The sequence below is a fragment of the Prunus avium genome, chromosome 6 (genome assembly GCF_965620075.1).
Source record: "Prunus avium chromosome 6, drPruAviu1.hap1.1, whole genome shotgun sequence".
NCBI classification, from domain to species: Eukaryota; Viridiplantae; Streptophyta; class Magnoliopsida; order Rosales; family Rosaceae; genus Prunus; species Prunus avium.
Genome location: NC_142289.1, coordinates 35,874,110 through 35,896,372, shown reverse-complemented (window position 1 = coordinate 35,896,372; position 22,263 = coordinate 35,874,110). Strand labels below are relative to the sequence as shown.

The 22,263-nt window shown below is 36.5% G+C and overlaps 3 protein-coding genes across 5 annotated transcripts; 1 reads left to right on the top strand and 2 right to left on the bottom strand.

The window, feature by feature from the left end:
- The first annotated feature begins 332 nt into the window (after positions 1 to 332).
- On the top strand, positions 333 to 3,845 carry LOC110753833 (Pseudouridine synthase family protein). Of its 2 annotated transcripts, XR_002526206.2 has the most exons (8): positions 333 to 670; positions 797 to 832; positions 1,078 to 1,190; positions 1,307 to 1,455; positions 1,711 to 1,855; positions 1,986 to 2,444; positions 2,632 to 3,130; positions 3,506 to 3,845. XR_002526206.2 is itself a non-coding variant. In XM_021954811.2 (7 exons), the coding sequence occupies exons 1-7, from the start codon at positions 442 to 444 to the stop codon at positions 3,049 to 3,051; spliced, it is 1,551 nt and encodes a 516-aa protein (XP_021810503.2). In that variant the 5' UTR covers positions 333 to 441; the 3' UTR covers positions 3,052 to 3,131. The 2 variants fall into 2 exon arrangements, 1 of the variants encoding a protein (XP_021810503.2); XM_021954811.2 differs by lacking the exon at positions 3,506 to 3,845 and having other exon boundaries at positions 2,632 to 3,131.
- Positions 3,846 to 5,471: 1,626 nt separating this feature from the next.
- LOC110753891 (uncharacterized) lies at positions 5,472 to 7,005 on the bottom strand. Of its 2 annotated transcripts, none has more exons than XM_088254835.1 (4): positions 6,788 to 7,005; positions 6,202 to 6,325; positions 5,931 to 6,107; positions 5,472 to 5,769 (listed from the first exon to the last, which is right to left on the bottom strand). In XM_088254835.1, exons 1-4 carry the CDS (start codon positions 6,790 to 6,792, stop codon positions 5,674 to 5,676), a joined length of 402 nt encoding a protein of 133 aa, XP_088110961.1. In that variant the 5' UTR covers positions 6,793 to 7,005; the 3' UTR covers positions 5,472 to 5,673. The 2 variants fall into 2 exon arrangements, with proteins under 2 accessions (XP_088110961.1, XP_088110960.1); XM_088254834.1 differs by having other exon boundaries at positions 6,202 to 6,330; positions 6,788 to 7,002.
- A 7,172-nt stretch (positions 7,006 to 14,177) lies between these two features.
- LOC110753832 (Major facilitator superfamily protein) lies at positions 14,178 to 16,479 on the bottom strand. Its single transcript, XM_021954810.2, has 2 exons — positions 15,040 to 16,479; positions 14,178 to 14,854 (listed from the first exon to the last, which is right to left on the bottom strand). The coding sequence occupies exons 1-2, from the start codon at positions 16,281 to 16,283 to the stop codon at positions 14,431 to 14,433; spliced, it is 1,668 nt and encodes a 555-aa protein (XP_021810502.2). The 5' UTR covers positions 16,284 to 16,479; the 3' UTR covers positions 14,178 to 14,430.
- Between the last annotated feature and the right edge of the window lie 5,784 nt (positions 16,480 to 22,263).

Below are 22,263 nucleotides of genomic sequence, written 5' to 3'. Positions count from 1 at the left end.
TTTTAATACAAATGATAATTTAAACAACAAAGGGAGGGATGTTTTTCTCTCGCACACTACTAAGGTGCTATAAGGGTTTGAACCCAACACTATTAGCTTGCAAGTCAATGTCATTTTCTATTGAGCTAGACCTCATTGGCATATCTAACTCATTCTATTAATGCAACCCAAACATGTATAAGTTAGGTTAATTTTTATTTTATTTTTTTAAAAGTTAGCTAAAGCCTTTTTTATTAGGTTAGGCCCGACTGACATAAGTTTAATTCCAGACCAAAAAAACATAAGTTTAATTGACGAGAACAAAATAAATAAATAAACTCAACTTTAGCACAAAATTTTGCAGGTCCCAAAAAATTAGCACAAAATTCTGTACACTCACTAGTCACAACTAGTAGGAAGCTGTGGCTGCAGCCCTGCCTCCCTGCTCTCCAAATTTCAAACATGGCCATCTCTTCTCTGCGACTCCCGTTCTCGCTGTGGCTTCCAAGACTCCCAATTCAGAGCTTCCGTTTCTCAAAACCAATTTTACCCCTAAGATTGAACCTTATTTACTGCTCCTCCTCTATCTCCTCTACTGCTCAACAAACCTCAACCGACCTTGACAAATGGCAATCCGTTCGAAAGAAGAAAGTGGTTCTCCGGGTCGGGTACGTCGGCTCCGATTACCGAGGTCCGTTTCAAATCTCACAATTTCTATTGTTAATTTATTACATTAAAGTTCGATACTTTCATTGTGTTTTGCCTTTTTATATGCAAAGTTCAATATTTTGTAGTTCTCTTATGTATTTGCTTTCAGGCTTGCAAATGCAACGAGACGAACATTCATTATCTAGTAAGTTTCTTCATCCTTGCCCGTGGAAAATTTTCTTTTATCTTGAAAATAACGATATTTATTTATTTATTTTTATAAATTACTGATAGAGCAGACCACAAATTTTGGATGAACTAGTTATGTTAAAAGACCATGCCATAAGAAATTAAACATTGAGTCATTGACATGTAACAGACATATTTGAATCAGCTTAGCATGCGTGGATGGGATGTAGCTAAAAAGCATATTACAATTTTGAAATGTAGCTATTGAAAAAGAACTGGAAACGGCCATATTCAATGCCGGTGGTATCCGCGATAGTAATCTCGGGAACCTTAACAAGATTGCGTGGGCCAGAAGTAGCCGAACAGATAAAGGAGTAATGAAACTGACTTATAACTGATTTCTGTTTGTTTGTTGCAACCTTATTGTTTGCTGCTGCATTCTATGAGGATGTTGGTTTTTATATTTGTTGTGATGAAATTTATATTGTAGGTTCACTCATTAGCGACAATGATATCATTTAAAATGGAAATCCCGGAGAAAGCATGGGACGGAGACCCTTATGGCATTGCCCTTGCGAATCACATTAACTATTATCTTCCTCATAATATCAAAGTTTTTAGCATTTTGCCTGCGCAGAGGTGAGATAATTTGTTATTCAGCTTTCTAGTATAAATTATAGAATACCATCAATAGGTATGAAATGAGTGAGAGATTTTGGTATTTAGACAGTGGAGTCACGACATGCTTTTCCTTGTTAGTGTGATAGTTGCAATTTCCAGATATTAGTTTAACCTAGATTTTCCTGAGATATCCCTTCTTGTTGTAATAACATGCACTTGCCTTTTCTCTACAAGTTTATTTATGGTAGTCAATTTTATTTCTTGTTTTTTTAGGAGCTTTGATCCTAGAAAGGAGTGTAATCTCCGCATGTATTCATACCTCCTTCCTGCTGATGTTATTGGAATCAAAAGCCACTTCAGCGCAGCAGAAATTGATTATCACATCTCAGACTTCAATAGTATACTAAATTGTTTCGAGGTGTAGTGTTTTTGTCTTCAAATGCATTTCCTTTATACCATTGTGATTCCTTCCAGCACCTAATTTAGTCGCTGTCTTGAGAAAAAAATTCTTGAGTTGAACAGTCTGTGTCCGTCAATGCACTCTGCAGGGAGAACATCCTTTTCATAATTATACCATACGATCTAAATACAGGAGGAAGCTTCCTGTAAAAAAATCACGTAGACATGGAAGTGTGTCAATAACAGGGAGATCAACTGGAGAGGCATCAGCCTCTGAGTCTGAGGAAAGTGATAGGGATGAAAATTTTGATGGAACAAATGCACCAGAAACAGATGCCGAGGTACTGAACCAAAATTCTTCACCGTCTAGCAATAGTGAGGGCAACTTACGCAATGCTTGCGAGAAGCAGGGAGATGGTGGTGGCAACGATCAAAGTGCTGGTTCGGTCATCCATGCAAGATGGTTATATGAACCTGATGAAAGAGATAGAATAAGTGCTTCTCATTTCAGAAAGATTTTTCGCTGTTCTTGTGGGAAGCTAGAGAAATCGCTTGGACATGATTATGTTGAGCTTTCCATTTCGGGAGAGTCTTTCATGTTACATCAAGTAAGTCATTTTAGTGTGACCCTGAAAATTCTTTAACAAATTCATACACATGGTACAACAACCTTTCTAGTTCCTCACATCGTATTTCAGATTTCACCTAAATAACTTAGGCTTCTTCTTCCTGTCATTTGGCTGCTTCTTACTTGGAGAACTAATTCAATAACAATACTCTTTATGTGCTTACCAGATTCGCAAAATGGTTGGAACTGCTGTGGCCATAAAGCGCAAGTTACTCCCAAGAGATATTTTGACATTATCACTGGCCATGTTCTCACGGATAATCCTACCACTTGCCCCATCTGAAGTTCTGTTTTTAAGAGGAAACAGATTTTCAATCAGAGAACGACCTGGAAATGTAACAAGGCCTGAAATGATGGCAATGGTTGAATCAGAAGAAATTATTAAGGCAGTTGACGAGTTCTACACATCTGTTATGTTGCCTGAAGTTTCAAAGTTCTTAGAACCTTCAGGATATCCTTGGAAAGAATGGGTTGAAAACTTAGATAGAAACACAGGCATTCCTGATGCAGAATTGGATGAAGTCAGGAATGCTTGGAAAGTGTGGAAGGAAAAGTTTGACAGTGTTGCACCAGTCCTAAACCAATGAGACAAGGTAGATGCTGATGATTGCCAACTTATTTGTCCGTTGAAAATACTCCGAGGCCATACAAGCTCAAATGGGAGAGGTGAGACTGATAGCTTTCTTTAGTTTATGTTCTGTTGGGTGCTTTAACAAAATGAATATAATAAGGCTAGCGTATGCAAAAAGTTTATTGATTGCTGGCTTTAATGTCTGTCATGAACATACTTTTACGGGCTTCAATATTTTTGAAGGTATAATATGGTGAGATATCTTACACTCTAGAATAGGGACTTGATAAGATGCTCTAAGGATTTAGGGAATGGATATGCAGAGTTGCAGGCCAAATTTCTAGTCAACTCAGTATCAAAGCATAATTCAATATTAAAATACAAAACCCCAAAAAGCTTTTCACGAGCAGAATTTAGAAACGGAGATATTGATAGAAGCTAATATTTTTGTGCACTGTGGTTGTATGCAGGAATAAAGGACTGTAAATTCCATCCAAGGAAGCTCCGGTTATTCACTGCTGGTGCTGACTTCTTAGGTGGATCTTCAGGTGTTGATAAGACTTTATTTCCATGGGGAGAGAAGAAAGGAAACCAAACTGCCTTTAGTGGGTCATACTGCACATTTATGGATCTCATTAGTTGGATCTGGATTTCCTGTGCTTTAAAATATGTTTTTGAGTTGTTGAATTTTTGTACGTCTCATCTGCTCACAGCTGTTTCTTTCATAATTTTGACATTATACAACTAATCTGTTTTTTCTTTCTTTTTTGGGCCAAAACAACTAATCTGTTTACCTTTCTATTTGATGCATATTTCGTTTGTGATTTATTGAACATAATACTTTGAATGTTGTTATTCTTCCAGAGCTTATGGTGTTTGATTAGCAATTAAAGTTTATGGTAGTTCAGTTGGGTTTCAGTCTTTCTTTAGGACAGACATTTTGTTGTTGTCCATGCAGCTACTGCTTGATAGTCAACCACTGCATTAAGGGCATGGCAAAAGCTGCCAAGCTGGACCATGTTCCTTTAGTTTGTGTAGCAAAACTTAGTGTTGTCCAATGTGATTTATAACCTGTATCTCTCAAATCGTAAATTCTTCATTGTATGATTTGTGTCATCTGCTGTACTTTACCGAGATTTTCTTTCTGAAGTTTGCACTTGATTTTACCACGAATTCTAAGGACTAAGCAGTCGGTGGCCTTGAACCCTAGAGTGGAACCGACACTCATCAATGGCCGACAATCATCCATGTGTGTGTGGGCGACTATGCGGCTATGCCTAGCAAAACTCATGAGTGGAACAAAACCAAAATAGGGAGTGTCATGCATCAGGAGTATGTTTGCGTTATTTCAGATTCTTAAAGCCCAAAGACGTGGGAACAGTATTCGTCCAATTTTGCCAAAAATTGGAGTGATGTTATTGTTGTGACCATCTCTTTGCTCACCCATCTTTAAATAAAATTTTCAATGGGAAAATTCTATAGAACCCTCCCAATTTGATGATTACACCCATATAAATCTTTTCCCTAAAATGCACACTTTTTTCCCTTCACAAAATTTCTTTTCTTTCCCCTAAATCTTCTGTAAAGGCAGCGATTAACAATGAGTTATAGTTGTGCAAAGTTTTATGGCCAAATCCATCTTTGATGTTTCTGACAGGGGAGGGTTGAGAAACAAGTTAAGTTTCTCTCTTTTTCACACTCACATACGTTTCAGAGTTGGATATTCAGGTCTCGAGAGGGGCACCTAAAGTTCCTATATTTCCAAAAGGTGTTATATTTATGACATGCATGTATATACCACCACCACCATGGTAAGTAACGATTCTCATACTCTCAGCTATATAATAAGTCACATGTTCCCTCTAAGAAAGTTAATGAGTTCGAGTCCTAGTATTCATATAGTTTGTGTAAGTTTAGTATGTTATCGTCCCTTTCAATAGAAAAAGTCCTCAAAATAATAAGGCACGTGTTATTCAAATCACCTTTATTGGTAAATTAACCATTCTTTTTGGTTGGCATTCATGAAAATATACATACGAAATGAATAATACTGAACTTTAAGGTGCCTTTCACCCCAACTACATTTTCCCTTTTCCACAAATTTGTGAAGAAGAAACAAAAGTGAGTGACCATGGATTCACATCAAAGTTTGCGAGTGAATATATATATTACAAATTTTCTCTTATGTAGACATTTGGACGTTATTATTTTGTGGACGCCATGTATTTTATACTATCTCTCCATGTTTTCCTCCCTGTTTACAATGGCGTTCACACGGTAATAATGTGCGAACATCCGGATAAAAAAATAATAGTATATATATATATTTTTTAAAAAGCAAAGTAAATTCTCATCAGATATGCGCATGTAAGTTGGTTTTAATTATTAATTTTAGGATATAGGCTATTTGTCTCATCCATTCATAAACCAAAACAATTAATAAATCTGTAACCTATATATAATATATATGCTTCAGACAACCACTGATTTGGACGTACAAAAACATTAAGGGAGAGAGGGAGGAAGAAACGAAAAACGGGAGGGAGAGAGAGAGAGAGAGAGAGAGAGAGAGGACATTAATTCTGAAAAAGGAAAGTAGCAAACGATGAGTTCAAGAATTGAGAGTCTGCTTGCATTATTATTCTTGTTGGGTAACTTCACTCCAGTTTTGAATGGCTTGCAACACCACTTCTTTCACTGCCTGAGCATCTTTCTGGTCAGCACTTTGATTATCCTGCAACACCAAATTCAACAGAAAATAACACAATATTTGATCATCAAACATGTCAAAATAAATTAACATATATATATAGATGCCACGTTTGCATAACTTTAATTGTCTGTTTCAATTGAGTACGTGCAGTGCTATATGTGCTGCATGTATATTATTCTTACATTAATTGTTCCAACTGCTTCTAGAAGAAAATTGTTGGAACAAGAAACCCTAGCTTGATGCACATCAAGGCCTAGCTCCTCAAAAGCTTCCAATATGAAAACAAGCAACCCACTGCAGCTCCTTTCAGCGAACATCTTGATAAGAAAGCCTCCCTCTCGAGGCTCAACTATGAGTTGCTGAAATGAATAAAACCCCTCAATTAATTGTTGAGTTAATTATACACAAATTACTTAAGCAAGGATGTTTGGTGCGTATTCAGATTTTACCCACCAGGAAGGGATTATGCTCCGCAGATGAGCTACGCCCTGCGGCAATGATCTCTTCATTCATTTGCTCCAGTTTTCGCTTTAAGTCTTGTATATACTTGGATGCATCCAATATAATTGAGGTTTTACTGTGCTGCACACATAGACACAAAAACACACGGGGACGGAGGTCAGGTCATAGTCATAGTCAGCCACAGAGACACAATCTTCCTGAATTTTAATTTTTATCCCTACCCTACGAGTAAAAGTCTAAGGAACTAATAATTAGGAGAAAGAGGGAATTCAAAGGGAGAAATAATACACACACACACACACATAATACATCAAATTATATATGGATAAAAAATGAAGTGGGAATAACGAAATTAATAGAGATCTATCAAGGTTGCAAAGAGCCTTAATTTGAAACCAGAGAAATTACAGACTCGGAATTCAGGTTTCAAGAAGATCAGATGAAGATAAGTGAAAGAGTTATCTTTAATTTGTCCCACTAAAATAAACAATCCGTGTGAAGGAGGAATAATTATGTGTAGAGGAGAGAATGAGAGAGGCATGCAAAGCCAAGAACAAGAGATGTTTCAGATGAGTACCGCATGGGAGTTAGAGATGGAACGAAGGGATTGCAGTTTCTTGGACACTGGTGCTCTCTTCTGCACCTTGGACACCATGGCTTCTCTCTCTCTCTCTCTCTCTCTCTCTCTCTTGTTTCTTGCTGATGGCTATCTGTACTTATAAAGTGAAAAAAGAGGTGTGGAATGATTTATTAGATCAACCTTAACTACTCTCTCTCTCTCTCTCTCTCTCTCTCTCTCTCTCTCTGAGATATATAATTAAAGATCTATCTTCATGAATATATACTATTAGAACAAATTGAAAAGAAATATATGTTTTATGTAATACTCCAAAATTATATGTAATCTAAAACATTCATACACAAAATCTGTACATTGTGTTGATGGTGATGGATATTATTATTTTAATCTTTTGCTGTTACAAATTGAATTTATAGTGTAATTGAAATGAGAGCATATGTAATTTTCAACAAAACTATTTGTATCACATTCATAAACTCATACATGCTATAGAGATTGAATCCCATTTCAATTTACTCATTGATCAAAACATATTAATATATGTGATATATATATATATATATCAAACTTAAATTGTGAGGCATATACTTATTTTTCAAAATTATGAATTTGGACCGCAAATGAATTCGAGGAAGAAACTATTTCACGGCATATATATAATATATGTAACCTAATAAATTAATCTTATTTATATTCACTGATTTAGATAAAGATGAGTCCACTTGATATTTTCTCCTTACCCATGAGGTAACTAGCCATCATGGATATGGAAAATTGGAAATGTGGATACATGAAATTAGAAGCAATAATTGGATGTAGAAGAAGCATCGAGAAGGAGAAAGCTAGCTAGGAAGAGAAGAGAGGGTGTGTGGGGACATGGCATCTCTTGGAAATAATAATGGAAATTATATATATACAAGAAAGTTGAAACAGAGATACATTTTGCATGGGAATGTATGTATTATAAGGAGAGCAAGAGTGATCGAGAGAGGGAGAGGGTGGTGGTGGGGTTACGTGAGAAGAAGGAATCTACTCGTGATTGGGACACCATCGAAAGTAGCAAAGGAAGCGTCAAACCATGCTCAGTTTTTGTGCTCTGAATGCCTCCAAACCTTCTTCACGGGCTCTCTCTCTCTCTCTCTCTCTCCAAAACCCCATTTGCCATTTCTTTGTTTTTACTTAATTCCTTTAAAAGCTGCCAATTTAATAGTACTAATGCATGCCCATCAAAACCAAATGTGTCGTATTCTCGTTAGTTGCATTCTTGCACAACCTGCAAATGATACACTCAAATCATAATTCACTTTATGACATAAATTGACCAACATTATTCCTATGGAAAATTTGAAATAATACTGCCAAAACTAAGCTATACACATGCATATATTGCGTAGGGAGGCCAAGCTGATGGTTATTATTTGTTTTTACCATTCATTCATATATATTCAACCATGCTCTCGAGTCTCGACTAAAAGAAACCAGCACTAACCTACCTTCAACTCAATCGTCTTGAAGACCAAATGCAACCATAAACATTCATACAATGTGGAGTGGGCTGTTTATCAAATAAGCGTATTTGAGTCCTTCGACTAAAGCGTATTTGAGACCAATATCGATGTAGAATTGGAATTAGAATTTCAACCAAATCAATCTTTATCTGACTATGTATCTGATTATTATTATTATTATTATTTAAATAAATATACAAGATTGATACTAGCTAGTTTCTGGCTCGCGAATCAGTACGTAGTAGCTCATGTGTTAGCTGGAGCATTTGCTTTCAAGGTTGTTTGCATTCAAGGTGTGGACAATCTGGTAACCATCTATTCACATGATTGCCCCAGCTTAATCATCAGAACCAAACAATTTATCCCATGCATGCACAGTTCCCCCTTCCTCTTGTCCCTTTGCAAATTGCATACATCGGGAAGCTTTAAAATTTGTAGTTCAATTAAAAGGTGATAAAGTTATAGCAAAGAATTTATAATTTAAGTGTCTTTAAAGCAGTTACTAAGTCATGTTCGATTCCTCCATTCTCAATATTATTTGTATAAAAATTTGTGAAAATTTATAGACTCGAAATTGAAAAGTCATAAGAATTCTGAGATAAAGTGGACATGAAAAATAATGTACAACATATATATATATATATAGTTATTCTCTCATATGGATGTCCACACATTATTATCGTGCGAATGTCATTGTAAATAGGGAGGAACGTCCGGACATCCTCATAAGGGAATTTATGTATGGTACATTTTGTAATTCAAGTACACACTGTTTTTTTCTATATTTTGTGTTGCATAACTTTGTTTTCATTGATGCACCAAAAGCAGATAAGTTTCCAATGTTACTTATATATATTATAATGCATTTGTCTCCATCTATTTGTAACGGATGAAATTATAATTAGAGCAATGTAATAATCTCGCAAGTGGATTCCAAACAGCAAAAAATCCATTATCAGTATTATTTTCATGTCAAATCATATCAACATCTCAAAATTCTATAACAGCTATATGATATAATAACGTATATATATAGACACACAGTGAATCATGTACTGGAAATAAAATTATTATTGAAGTAAACATTGAGGGTGACTTGGTGCTTATCATCTGGGTAGTACTAACTAAGAACACTAGAGAATTACAAACAGAAAAACACGTACATACATTACGTATATGATGAGCTGTAAATGTCTCTTTTGGTCTGAAGATGATTAATTTTGTCTAACATATATCCTGAGAAATTCCACCAGTTTCTCCAAATATTCTTTCTCGTGACATTTCCGTAATATAATACATTTTTGTAACATTCCTAATTGGACAAGCTTTCGGGGTACATTCTCAATGATATTCTTTCCAAATCCTATAGCAGTACACTATTTGTCACATCCTTAGTTTGAATCATTTCTTAAATGCAACTAGCTAGCTATGGTGTGCATGTTCATTATATACCATATATGATATATAATTATTCTCACACACTGTTTTGCAGACGATAATAGATACAAGGTTTCTTGTATAAATTACTAGCATAGCTCACGTGAGTTTTTATACAGAAAGTACATTCACATGCAAATTATATCAATGACAACAAACAACATAAAGTTGATAGGAAAATGCCATGAGATATTAGAGAGAGAAAAGAGAGAGAGAGAGAGAGCTTATAGTATCTGTTGGTCATCCAAAGAATTAATTCCTAAGCATAAGATAAACACCAAAGACAAAAGGTTTCGTTGGCACATACCTACAATACAAAGATAAATTGAGTGTTTATGACTGAAGAAAAAAACACTGTGCATGTTAGCGTAAAAATTAATTGGAATAATATCATCATTATCAAACTTTTTTTTTTTATAACAAAATTACAAGACGCACGCACAGAGAAAAACAGAAAGTAAAAAATGGTCTTGATCAAGTACAATGATTCAGCATAACGAGTTAACTAGCTAGAAGATCATTTTTACTGGTTCCTCATCTCTTCCAATGTCTTGACTAACATATCAATAATCTCATGTTTGAACTCTCATTGCACTTCGGCATTAAGTTTGGCAACAAAATAAAAGAGTTGCACAAAAGTTATTCATGTGGTCAAAGAAGCCATAGTTTGAGACATCAATTTGTGCATCTATATCCAAATTAAACATCTTAATGAATAACTAATACCACATTGAATTCTAGATCCTAACGCACCAACCAACATAACCAGTCCATATGGACACTAATGAAATGGTGTTAAGAATATGGGCTCATTAGTTTCCAAAAGAAAATTTGGGCCTCTTTCTAGAAAATATTTGAGCCTGAAAAGGATGCATTGGACACACTTCGCCTTCAATATTGGTGAGCCTGTATAAATTTGAATGGAATATGAGGCGATTTGATAGTCACACCAAAAAATATTTGAATGGAATACAAATTACTTTAAATTCATCTAAAACAATGTCGCCTACAGGTGTCATGGAGGCTTGAATCTAAGACCACTTAAAAGCACATCCAAAACTTAAGCCAATCCAATGAACAACCCATTGATAATCAATCGGTTCGTTTTCATATAATTATTTCTGCTTCTCCTGGAGGCTAGTTAAGAAGCAACAACAATACTCTGAACCACATATCTACCTGCTCGTACGGTGATGTTAATGGAACTTTGAAATTTGAGACAGAGGAAATTAATAAAGTTTGTCATTCAATTCAATAGCCACTCATTCAGCTAACTTTCTTTGAACACTATATAATATACAAAGAGTCCCCCAAAAAAAAGGTAAAAAATGTTAAAAATATCCATTCCCACCAAATAAAAATGATGAATCACTGAGAAAAGTGTGAGGACAATACACAATTAATTCCCACCAATTAACTTGAACCGCATGCTGAAAAATACATTTAAAAAAAGTTATGAAAATGCTGGTCCCATATGATCTTTTTCATGGCTACTAAAAACGGGAATTTGCGAAAGTGACAAATCTCTGATAATGAAGCTGATTGATTGATTAAATATTTGCCAATTTGGCTAAATTCATTGTAATGACGGATTGATCATTTTTTGTTTTTTGATATTAGATGCGAAGACAATGTGGAAGTCTGTGATTGGCTCGTATGTTCTGCTAGATGAGCCACTCATTTCGAAAGATTAAGAAAATTCTTAAACCACAAATACAAGACAAGTACAATCAAGAATTATTTTATACACACAAAAACATATTAAAAAAGAAAAAGAAAAAGTTAATATTATAAATAAAAAATAACATTCAGTGGGGGCAGCAGTTAGGTTTTTTTTAAAACATACACCTTGACCGTTGGTCGTGTGTTGCTGCTGTTGTTGTTTGATATTGGTGGAAATTAAAGCTGACTGCTGGTCTGAAAGTGACAAAGATATAGCAATGTATACATCATCCACATGTCAGTCAAACGTAAGCTTTACTGTTTGGGCAAAGGTCTCTGTTATACAACGTACGGCGATATCAGGTGAAAAATGTTAAATTTGAATTTGACGATTTATGGAATAATTTTGATATTTGGTTTGAACAATTTTCTTCTCTCTGTAAATGTAGTGATTTAACATATAGGCAGTTGGTGATGCTATAAATCCTCTCTGCTGACAAGTCAAAAGAGAGTGAGAAATTTCATCCAAAAAAATAAAGAGAGCGAGAAATTGAAGTGTTGGAAACTTCTATCAACCTCAATAATTCCTGGAAACAGGAAAATATTCAAATATGATCAACGGATTATGTGGACTTTAATTGGAATTACCAACGAGGACCAAGAGGAAAATATGATCAACTGAGAATGACATGGACCCCACAATCCATACAATACAATCAGATGGACCCCACTTTCCTACAAATATTATTCAGATAGAGGAAGAGAGGGTAACTTTAGTTATGGCGATGAAATTGCTTTGTCAATATGCAGGAAGAAGAAAGGACCATATGCCCGTTACGCTACATTTACTGCCTTATAGCACACGGAAGACAAAGTAAATAACCATCAAGCCCGCAATATATTTGGCAGTTTTATACTCCAGCGTTTGTGAATTATATGACATATATATGCTTATGTTTTGCCAAAATTATATATGTGTATTGATTTGATTTTGATTTGAATCTAATATTCAGGATTGTTCCTTGTACCACGTCAACATATGTTACATCATATATCGAATACATGTTAATCATGAGACATCATTCAATCTCTTATTATATAGAATACCGAGTTTAGAATTTACATATAATATATATATGTTATTATATGAGTGAATTTAGATACACCACGTCGATATACACATTCGTGAATTTTTTAGTTTACATGGAAAAAGTAATTACGTGTAGTGTAGGTCGGCTCTCTTTATTTATAATTGTATGAGATCTTCTTGAGTAAGCATGAGCAAGCCTTGCATCATCTCGGGTTTACATGAGGAGAGAGAGAGAAGTGCCGTGCATCTTTCTTGCTTGTGTGGTTTGTGCATTTCTGGTAGGACCCAACAACAAACGGAGTTTACCCTAACCCTATGTGATACGCATGATATATGTGGGGTTCAAATTCAAAAGTTTATTTTGCTATTTTAAAGGCATTGGCAATTTGGCATGCATGTGAGATTTGGAACACGGCCTGGGGAGACTTGGTGTTTCATGTGCACACGTGATAATGGATTTTGATTTTTTATATAATAAAAGTGATATTAAAAGAGGGAGAATTGAACTTAGGACTTTGATCTTCCAATCCATTTACATGTGTGTAATTTTTTTTTTTATAACTTCAATAAAATTAAATGTGCAAAGCATGTAAGAAGCTTGTATCCGAGGTCTTAGGTTCGACTATCTCCTCCTTCATTATCGCTTGTATAAAAATATAAAAATATATATATATATATATACAGTTATTCTCTTATCCGGATGTCCGCACGTTATTATCGTGCGGATCCTATTGTAAACAGGCAGGAAAACAGAGAGGGGTAGTACAAAATACACTGCGTCCGCACGATAATAACGTCCGGATGTCCGCATAAGAGAATTTCTGTATATATATATATATATATATATAAAACTACGCAAAGCATGTTTTTCCACAGTATTCAACAACAGTAACTTGTGCAAGAATTCCTACTTATTTTTTAATTAAACGTTTCTAATTTGGATAATTAACAGCTCCAGCAAATCAGGAACGTCAGAGCAAAGATTTTTTTTTTTTTGGTCGTAAACGTCAAAACAAATATGTTTTTTCCTTGTGAGAAGCTTTATTACGTAACTTAATTAGTGGATCTATAAGATTTAATGATTTACCCTTACATTAATCTGAAAGGCTATTGATTCGACATTAATTATCCATATACAATCCTGTCTTTCCGTTTGGACCCAATTCATATATAGTCATATCATTGTTTGGGTCAAAGGTGAAATAAATGCCATGAGAGACAAGACAATACAGCACGATTTTTTACATTGGCAGCCAAATTATTCACTCTTATTCAAATACATGCTGCAAACATTTTCCTAAACAAGAAATATATGCTCCACACATTTTCCAGACATGCAGTTATGTCATATTGTTTGGCTTTAAGTGGAAATATATTGTATGAGTTTGATATCGTCGATGAATCTCTCCGTATTTGTGAGTAGTGATTTTGACCCTTTTATGGGTAATTGTAGTGGCAATTGTGGCTTTTGTAGTTGTATTAGTGTAATTTATAACTGCAGCCTCGATACTGTTTGATAGAAAAAAAAATAAAAAAAATAAAAAAACAAAATTTAAAACCAAACCCTCTAGCCTATTATGTTGGAGAGTTCTTGTTATTTAGAACTATTGATTATGTAAAGTTTCTTTGGATAATACTAGAGTAAAGCAATTTTGTCCAGAATCTAGAAATTAAACGAGATTACTGGTAAAATTATATGGGAAAATGGATATGATGCTGCAAAACTTCTTAATAATACATGTGTAACAAACAACAAAGGTTGGTCATTAGCTAGCTACTACCTAAAGAGTTAGATCAACATCTAACTACCTCCTATACTGTAATTGCTTCTCTTTTCTTTTCTTTTTGGGATGCAATAAATACCAACATGGCCAATTTGTCATCCCTGTACACAGCTATAAATGTTTCTAAAAATAAAAGATTTATAAATTAAAAAACAGATTCTATGATCTTTGGGAGTAGAATTTTCGTGTTCGTGCAAAAAGCACTAAAGCTAGGCCAGTCCCAAGAAAGCAAAGAGAACCCCAGATGACAAAAGTGTTTCTGTAGCAAGCCATTCCCATGCACTTCCCATCTTCTTGATTTCCTTCCTTGCGGTAAAAAATAGCGGACAAGTAGCCAAAAACAAAGGACCCTATTGATATATTTGCCACCACCACATTGTGGTTCACAGAGAAATTCTTGGTCCCAAACAGCTCTGTGGTTATGGAGACTGCAATTGAAGTTATTGCTCCAGTGCACACTCCTATAATGGCTGTGCCGATGAAAAGGGAGAAGCTTGCTGGGTTGAGAAGCAAAAAGAAAGCCCCTCCTATTGGAGCCACCAATGCCACTATCAACGCGGGCCTTGAAATCGTATACTTGCTCCTGGAAAAATAAAAAATTTATTAAAATTATGTTCTCTTGTCACATAGTATAACATATTATTTTGTTATGGGACGATCAATTCGGACCATTTATACGCTGAGTTTTTGTTTTAATGTGTGGTGCCAATTGATTGTCTGACAATATAACGTACGAGACATATGAGATATGATCAAGGGAGGGGTTACCTTGAGAGGAGATAGTCTAGAAGAGAAGGCATGAGGCGCCCAAAGAACCCGAAAGAAGAGGATAGAGAGACCAGAGATGAAGTCCTGGATGAGCCACGGGACTCTGCTATCTGTCCCAAGTTGTTCAAGAACACCAACCCAAGTGTTGCACTGAAAAAATACACAAAGAAATACAACCAAAAATCTAGCCTTGTCACCATCAACTTCACTCCAATCTCCTCTCTAACACAAGGCTCATGAACCTGCCTACCATCTAACTCTTCTCCCTCTTTCACTGCCCCAATTTCTAAGCTCCCTATGCCATTGTTCTTCTCCTCCATGGTACCATCTAACTCTTCTCCCTCTTTCACTGCCCCAATTTCTAAGCTCCCTATGCCATTGTTCTTCTCCTCCATGGTAAAACTATACACTCTTCTCTCTCTGTTTAAGTTCCATTTTTTTGACAAATTTTCTCTCATTTTCTCAACGATTGGAATTACCAACGGGGCCAATAGGAACACACCGGTACCTATCACATTTTTCAGGGGAGATAACCCGCTAGAAATCGACCCTAAACTGCTGATCACGGCGTAGATTCCGGTGGCAATTGTTATCAGAAACATCGAAATAAACCCAGCTTCCATGTTTCTTGGTCCTCCCATTACACCAATATCTCTAACCAATGGCGCCACGACAACGCCGACCCCAAGTGGCAACAGAGCGTTCAAAAGCAAATAGGCCTTGGCTTTTCTCTGAGGCGAGGAAGAAAATGCAGCACCAACAATATCTGTGTAGATCTTGGCACTCAGTCCTTGGTAACTTGTTGTTATCCCCACAGCAATCTGCTGGTGACATGGGAAGTTCCTAATGCTGACAACATAGCAGACAGTGTTGATCCAGCAGATGCTATTGCCAGCAACAACAGTGAGGAGGAAAATCTGCCAATAGGAGGGAGATGGGATTTGGTTTGTGATGAAGAGGAACTGGATGCCATAGCCGATTAACCCGAGAAGCGAACCGATCAAAAGGACAAGCCAAAGGGGTAAGTAGATAGCAGCAATGCCTGAAAACCAACCCAAGAGCTTTCCAGCATCAGAGGCAAAGGCCAGATTGTTGAGCTGTAGTTGGGACATGGAGAGGACGTTTTTGAGCTGGGATGAGTAAGCTGGGAAATTGGTGTTGGTTCCATTGATGGATTGGAGCCATATTATTCCCACAAGGCTTAGCCATTGGAGAGCTGTTGAAGAAGAAGAAGAAGAAGACATGATAGGATAAATATATTAAGAGTTGGAGTGGAAACTATTTTTTGCTGTGCCGAAGATTGGTTTATAAAGCGTGGTGTACCTATTTATTAGGCTTTGGAGAGGAGGTAGGAGGAGAGCGGTGTTGTGTGAAAAGAGTAAGCAATAAGTCAGAAATTCTGGCAAAACGAGAGTGACCACAAGAGTTTTTATGTCCGTTTGATCAATGAGAGTTACAAGTGACATATAACAACAGAGGGAGGAGCTATATATCCTTAGTTTCAAGTGTGTAACCATTGATATAGGTTTTGCTTTTATTAGGAAAATATAATTGAACATTTATTTTCTACTTTGCTTATTGTTTAATTCCTTTATTTTCTCCTTTGATTGTATTTTTGACTTTGTATTAACAATTTCAACCCATTATTACATGGAAAAACAAACAAGGAAAGCAGGTTCTAGGTTGATTTACTTTCTAATTCAATGTCACTTTCCTTTTTTTAGGGAATAGTATCAATACTACGATAGTATGGCCACATGGTATATGCAGAGTTTATTTAACCTTTTTTAGAGAATAGTATCAATAAATATCCAATTATATTACGTGACCATACTATCGTAATATTCTTTTTCTTTCAAAGTCTTTTTCCCTTAACATTCTGGGGAAAGAAAAAAAAGAACTTAACTTAACATTGATTATGATTTGATTATGATTTGGTTATTTATTTGTACATCAATTTGACTTACGATTTGATTTCTACTGTAAACGTGTGAGAGTAATTTTGGCATCTTTGTGTGTGGAAGATTATCATAGGCTATATAGCCTTTGGTTCTCGTTGTGGAAGGATGGCCTCACGTTTCCCTTCTCGCATACTATTGGTAACCCACAAACAATATAATTTGTTTGTTCTTGCACACTATTGATTCACGTTTCTCTTCTTGCATACCATTGGAACATAGTTTTCCCTTTCATTTTTCATTGGTTTGTTTCTTCATGTATGAATAAGGTATTTGTTTGTTCTGGAGTTTTGATGCTGCTGGTGTTAGGTGGGTTTTGACACCACCATTTCTGACGACAAATGTTATACGTACATGCACTCGAACAAGTTCGATACCACTTCTTGTCTCCAATGTTAGAAAAAGTCTTAAGTTCATATATGCCTTTTCCCTGTTAATAAAAATAAAAATAAGACATGCTTATTGAAATCAAAGTGTCCTCTAATCAAGTCAACTTGAATTAGTGTTATACAGCAATTGGTTAATAACCATTTGACCCTATAACTAAGTACGGTACACTTTTGAATGAATTGGTTATTAATTAAGTCAACTTGAAGATTAGCTAAGTAACTATTCTATAGGTAATTTCCCATATTCGGAATAGGGTGGAGTTAGGGGATAAAAAGTAATAATAAAAATACTTAGCTAATTAGTGACGGTATATTCGATTAAATACTTCGAGTTGCCCGAAAGATGCGGAGCGGTGGTCCTGTTTCTTAGTTTTGTTTTAATATTTAGGATTTTTATTTATTTTTTGTTTTTTGATTTCGATGCGGATTTGCTGTTTCTGTAGTTGCGGGGCAGATTTGTATTGTAGGTTTGCGTACATGTGCTTCTGGTTGTTGGTTGCTGGATCAAGGATTTAGTCATTGTTTGAGTTGTGCGTGATTCTCTTCAAATCAATTCAACATGTTGTTGTATTTGATCAATAAAGAAGATTTACCCATTTTCGACACATAGTTACTTTGTATTTTTCTTTGTTCATCAATAACATACTGTCACTTATTTTCCACCCAAAAAAATAATCCAACATTTATTGTCGTCATTTGCAACCAATAAAGAGGAGAGCAGGAGGATGTGTGTGGGGGGGGGGGGGGTGTTTGGGTGGGTGGTGTTGTGGGAACATAAAAAAGGTTGATTTCCTTTTCATCATGCATTATTTAGTGGTGGTTGTAATCATACAATGTGGTTCTCCATAGACCACTACATTTACAATTAATCGTTTTCATGCGAATGTGATAGCTAGAAACATAAAATCAATGAATTTATTGTGTAAATGAAGCACTTACAATTAAATGCTAGTGAGACTGTTATCATTGTAAGATGTAAACCAAAATCATTTGACACAGAGTGAAGAATCTAATAAGAGACTTGAGACTAAGACTTAATAAGAAGGGTATTTATGTAGACGAGAGTTAGGCCACGAGTACATTGTGGCCTTTCCTATTATTGGTTTAGAATCATCAGTGGCTCTTTTTGAGGTTTGCTAGAAGTGTAGCCATGTAAGTGAGTGTGACCCCTTTCACCTAAGTTTGGATCACCCTCAATGTCAATTAGAGTTAATTTAGATTAGTTTAAACTATCGCTTGTATTACAAAAATAATGCATTTATTAGCCTTTGGCATCATATGGCTCTGGAATGAGACGTGTGCAAACTGGTGGCTGCAGCTACTTAGATTGTCCAGCTCCATATCCTAGATTTCGTGCTTCTCATACTCTAGTGCCATCGTCATAAAGGCAAGAGATGGAGAAAGCCCATTCTACATTTAATCATATGTGACATCATCCATTATATACCATGTGGGCCAGCCAGCTCAAAATTTCAACCCATATCCAAAGAATGGGAATAGCTCATGTTCATCCAAACGGAAGCTTTAAAAGCACTTCCACCCATTTGTCACGGCAAAGGGCAAGGGCAAGGTAATGGCTGTTACTATTCACGTGAATGGCAGCCATTGCAAAAGGTTGTGGTGTTTCCACCCATTGTCATTGCAATCACTATTCACATGAGATATGATGAGAGGAATTTATATAGAGTTTTGGTGTGGGAAGTGAAGAATATGACTAAGTATTTATTTTAAAAAATTTTGAAATTTTTAGTATTTTTAAAAATATTTTTTTGTTGTTGATGTCATCACTGACGTCAGCAAACCCAGGCTAGAGGTCAGGTTGGTTTGGCCTACGGGTTGGCCAGGTTACGTGGGTCCCACAGCTTGCCCTGGCAAGCGTGGCCCGCTAGAAGCGCTTCCATGGGCTTGGGCCTTATTCTGACTGGGCTGCAATCCACCGCTTGAACTACTCTAAAGAATGGCAGTGACAAATACTTGAGTTAGAAATCTTGAGAAGTATTCTTTTACGAGGAGTTTGTGGCTTAGAAGTAATTGTCTATTCTCATTCCTCCCTTGGGTTTATTCTCATTCCTCCCTTGGGTTTTTGGCATTTTCATAAGATTTTTTTAGGATGGTTAATGCTCAACTTCCTTTAAGGACTTAAAATTTGATCAACAATTATTGGATAGATGCTACTCATATGATGAGGTGATTGTGAGGAGGGAGTAAGCGCATGTACGCCCTCCGCTATGATGAGGTGATTGTGAGGAGGGAGTAAGCGCATGTACGCCCTCCACCACTAAAGATTTTATACTTTAAGGATATGTTATAATGTACTTATTAAGAGCATGTCTCCATCTGCGTTTCGGCGTCGGATCTCCACCACCATCCTTTTTGCGGTTTCTTTATGTTCGGAATAAGTCACAGAGACTCTGGGTTCTCTAGGTAGTTTTCACCTCTCCTTTTGTGAGAGCATTTCACCTCTCCTTTGTGAGAGCTTTTTATCTCTCCTTTGTGAAAGTTTTATTTGTATTGTTATGGCTTGGTTTTTTCAAGCTTTATCTATTTTTGATTATTCTGAGTTTGCAATCTTAGTTGGGATGCCTATGCCAGAGTTTATTCGATCCTGCATGATCGTTAGTGGAGGCACACCAGATTGTCTTAATTTTGATGTTAAACCGCTCCGTTATTGTAATCGCTCTTTGTGGCTAGTTTGTTTTGGCCCCTTGTGGCTAATGGCTTTTTTGACTGAATTATGAATGCAATCCTAGAATTTCTATAATAAAAAAAAGCCACAAATGATAAAAATAGGAGTGAGGTTTATATTATTAGACAACTCGATTGAATCCCTCAAAACACCCTTTCAATATAGCCGCCTCATTATAAAATTGACCGAATTTCGGCTTAATAAATTTGATGCTCGGGCTATGTGGGGGGCCAATTTAGGCCAAGCCCAAGCCCGAACTGGTGGTGGAGCACACCAGAAATGTGGCACAAGACCGTGTGTAGGTTCTAGCCACTCCAATAGGAGAGCGCCATATGGCAAGGCAAAAGCATTGTTTTGAGAGAGCGTTCTGATGGTCATATTTTATTTAGCAGCGGGTTTCGTTAAGTCAAAAGAATTCATGAGTTACTTTCCTTTCCAAATAAACCTAAGCCTCCCACTTTTTTTTTTTGTTCCCACAATTGTATATGTATTCAACGATATGTTAATCAAGTGACCTACATATTTTGGGACGGTGTGACCAACACATTCTAAATGAGTACTTTAGCCCCCGAGCCTCCTCACTACTAGAACAACAAAAATTGTGAGAGGCTAGATTCGATGAATATCATTTTGGGAGGCCAAAATGACCTCGAAGTTCTAATATGTAACCTTACTGCTAGACATGCACTAAAAATGATATTGCTTGTCTCTTTTATTTATAATAAAAATTTATCATGACTTAATACCATAAAACAATGCAATGGCAATGGCAATCATAATTTCATAAATCAAATTCATAAAAGTAAAGCTGTATATATTGCTTTCCTCTTCTTTGACGTGTTCCAAGGCCCTTCCTCTTTTTTTTGGGACATGTTTTTCATTATTTTTTATATTGTTAAAATAAAAAAAGTGTATAAATGTAAAAATATAACTACTGAATGACACAATACGGACTCATACCCAACTTACCTACTAAAATCAAGGTGTTGAATTCCAACTAAACCAAATACACACTTGTGCTATTCTCATGCACGCTCAAGTAAATATATAATATACACGTAAAAAAAATTCGGGCTTTTAAAAATTGAGGGTCCTGTGCAGTGGCATCACTTGCACACCCTCAAGGCCGCCCCTGCATTGTCACACTGCCATTGACAGGAATGTAGAAACTCCTACTTACATGATAAGGAGGGAAGTATTTTCCCTCTAAAAATAATCGACCAGTCACTATTCTTGCGAGACCTCCTATTAGAATTGGAAGCATTTTTACTCATCACTTTAACTCAAGGTACACCTGAAGGAAGTTGAGGTTCCACTCCAAAACCAATTGGCAATGGGGGGAGTAGCCCAACTCCTTATTGTTTGCGCTAAATCTGAACAGATAGAGATGAGTGCAACTTACAAGTGATGAGGACAATCTAGCAGATCGATTGAGTAATAGATGCAGATCCTTCTTGTCCTTGGATGTAGATCTTGAATAGAAGAGAGTTTGAGGTTCGTGAGGTCTATGGAACTGGTGTGGAACCAGCCTAAGACCCTCCGATGCTCAAGTAAGATTGTTTTTAAGAGCTCTTGTTGTTGACCATATAAAAGTATAGAAGTCAAGCTTAAAAGTATTACCCCTGTATTGTAGTGGAGGGGCCTATTTATAAAGGGCATTTTGTATGCTCTTAGTACTCATTTTCGATGTGGGACTCGTGGGAGGGCCCTCTGAGGTCGACACGAGTCTTTAGATATTTTGGGCGGATACTTCGAGGTTGATTCTCTACAATCGGTAAGGGATGCCGATTGTAGACGAGCTGGGCCTGTAATGGCTGTTCCCAGCTTTGAGACAATGCCATCGGTGGCCGATGCCGATTGTCCGAGGCCTTGGGTACTTGGGCGAGTTTCTAAGATCCACGTGTCGTTGTACGAGTGGAGGATCAGATACGGTACAAACACTTATAAACTCAGGCTTGTTCCCTTAACTTTTCAATGTGGGACAAATACTCTCAACACGCCCCCCGCACGTGTGGCGAACTTTTAAGCCTAACACGTGGACAACACATATTGGGTGACGTGGGAGCACGTGTGGCCGTTGGGCCCAACACGTGAAGCCTTGCTCTGATACCATGAAGGAAGTTGAGATTCCACTCCAAAACCAATTGACAATGGGGGGAGTAGCCCAACTCCTTATAAACCCAGGCTTGGT

Bases quoted from the DNA above. Each gene is read 5' to 3' on its own strand.
- LOC110753833 (XM_021954811.2), top strand. From the start codon at position 442: ATGGCCATCTCTTCTCTGCGACTCCCGTTCTCGCTGTGGCTTCCAAGA. The intron at 1,191-1,306 runs GTAATGAAACTG...TTTATATTGTAG, and splicing joins GTAGCCGAACAGATAAAGGA to GTTCACTCATTAGCGACAAT. The intron at 2,445-2,631 runs GTAAGTCATTTT...TGTGCTTACCAG, and splicing joins AGTCTTTCATGTTACATCAA to ATTCGCAAAATGGTTGGAAC.
- LOC110753891 (XM_088254834.1), bottom strand. From the start codon at position 6,865: ATGGTGTCCAAGGTGCAGAAGAGAGCACCAGTGTCCAAGAAACTGCAA. The intron at 6,108-6,201 runs GTGGGTAAAATC...TATTCATTTCAG, and splicing joins CGGAGCATAATCCCTTCCTG to CAACTCATAGTTGAGCCTCG. The intron at 5,770-5,930 runs GTAAGAATAATA...TTGGTGTTGCAG, and splicing joins AAGCAGTTGGAACAATTAAT to GATAATCAAAGTGCTGACCA.
- LOC110753832 (XM_021954810.2), bottom strand. From the start codon at position 16,283: ATGTCTTCTTCTTCTTCTTCTTCAACAGCTCTCCAATGGCTAAGCCTT. The intron at 14,855-15,039 runs GTAACCCCTCCC...TTATTTTTCCAG, and splicing joins CTAGACTATCTCCTCTCAAG to GAGCAAGTATACGATTTCAA.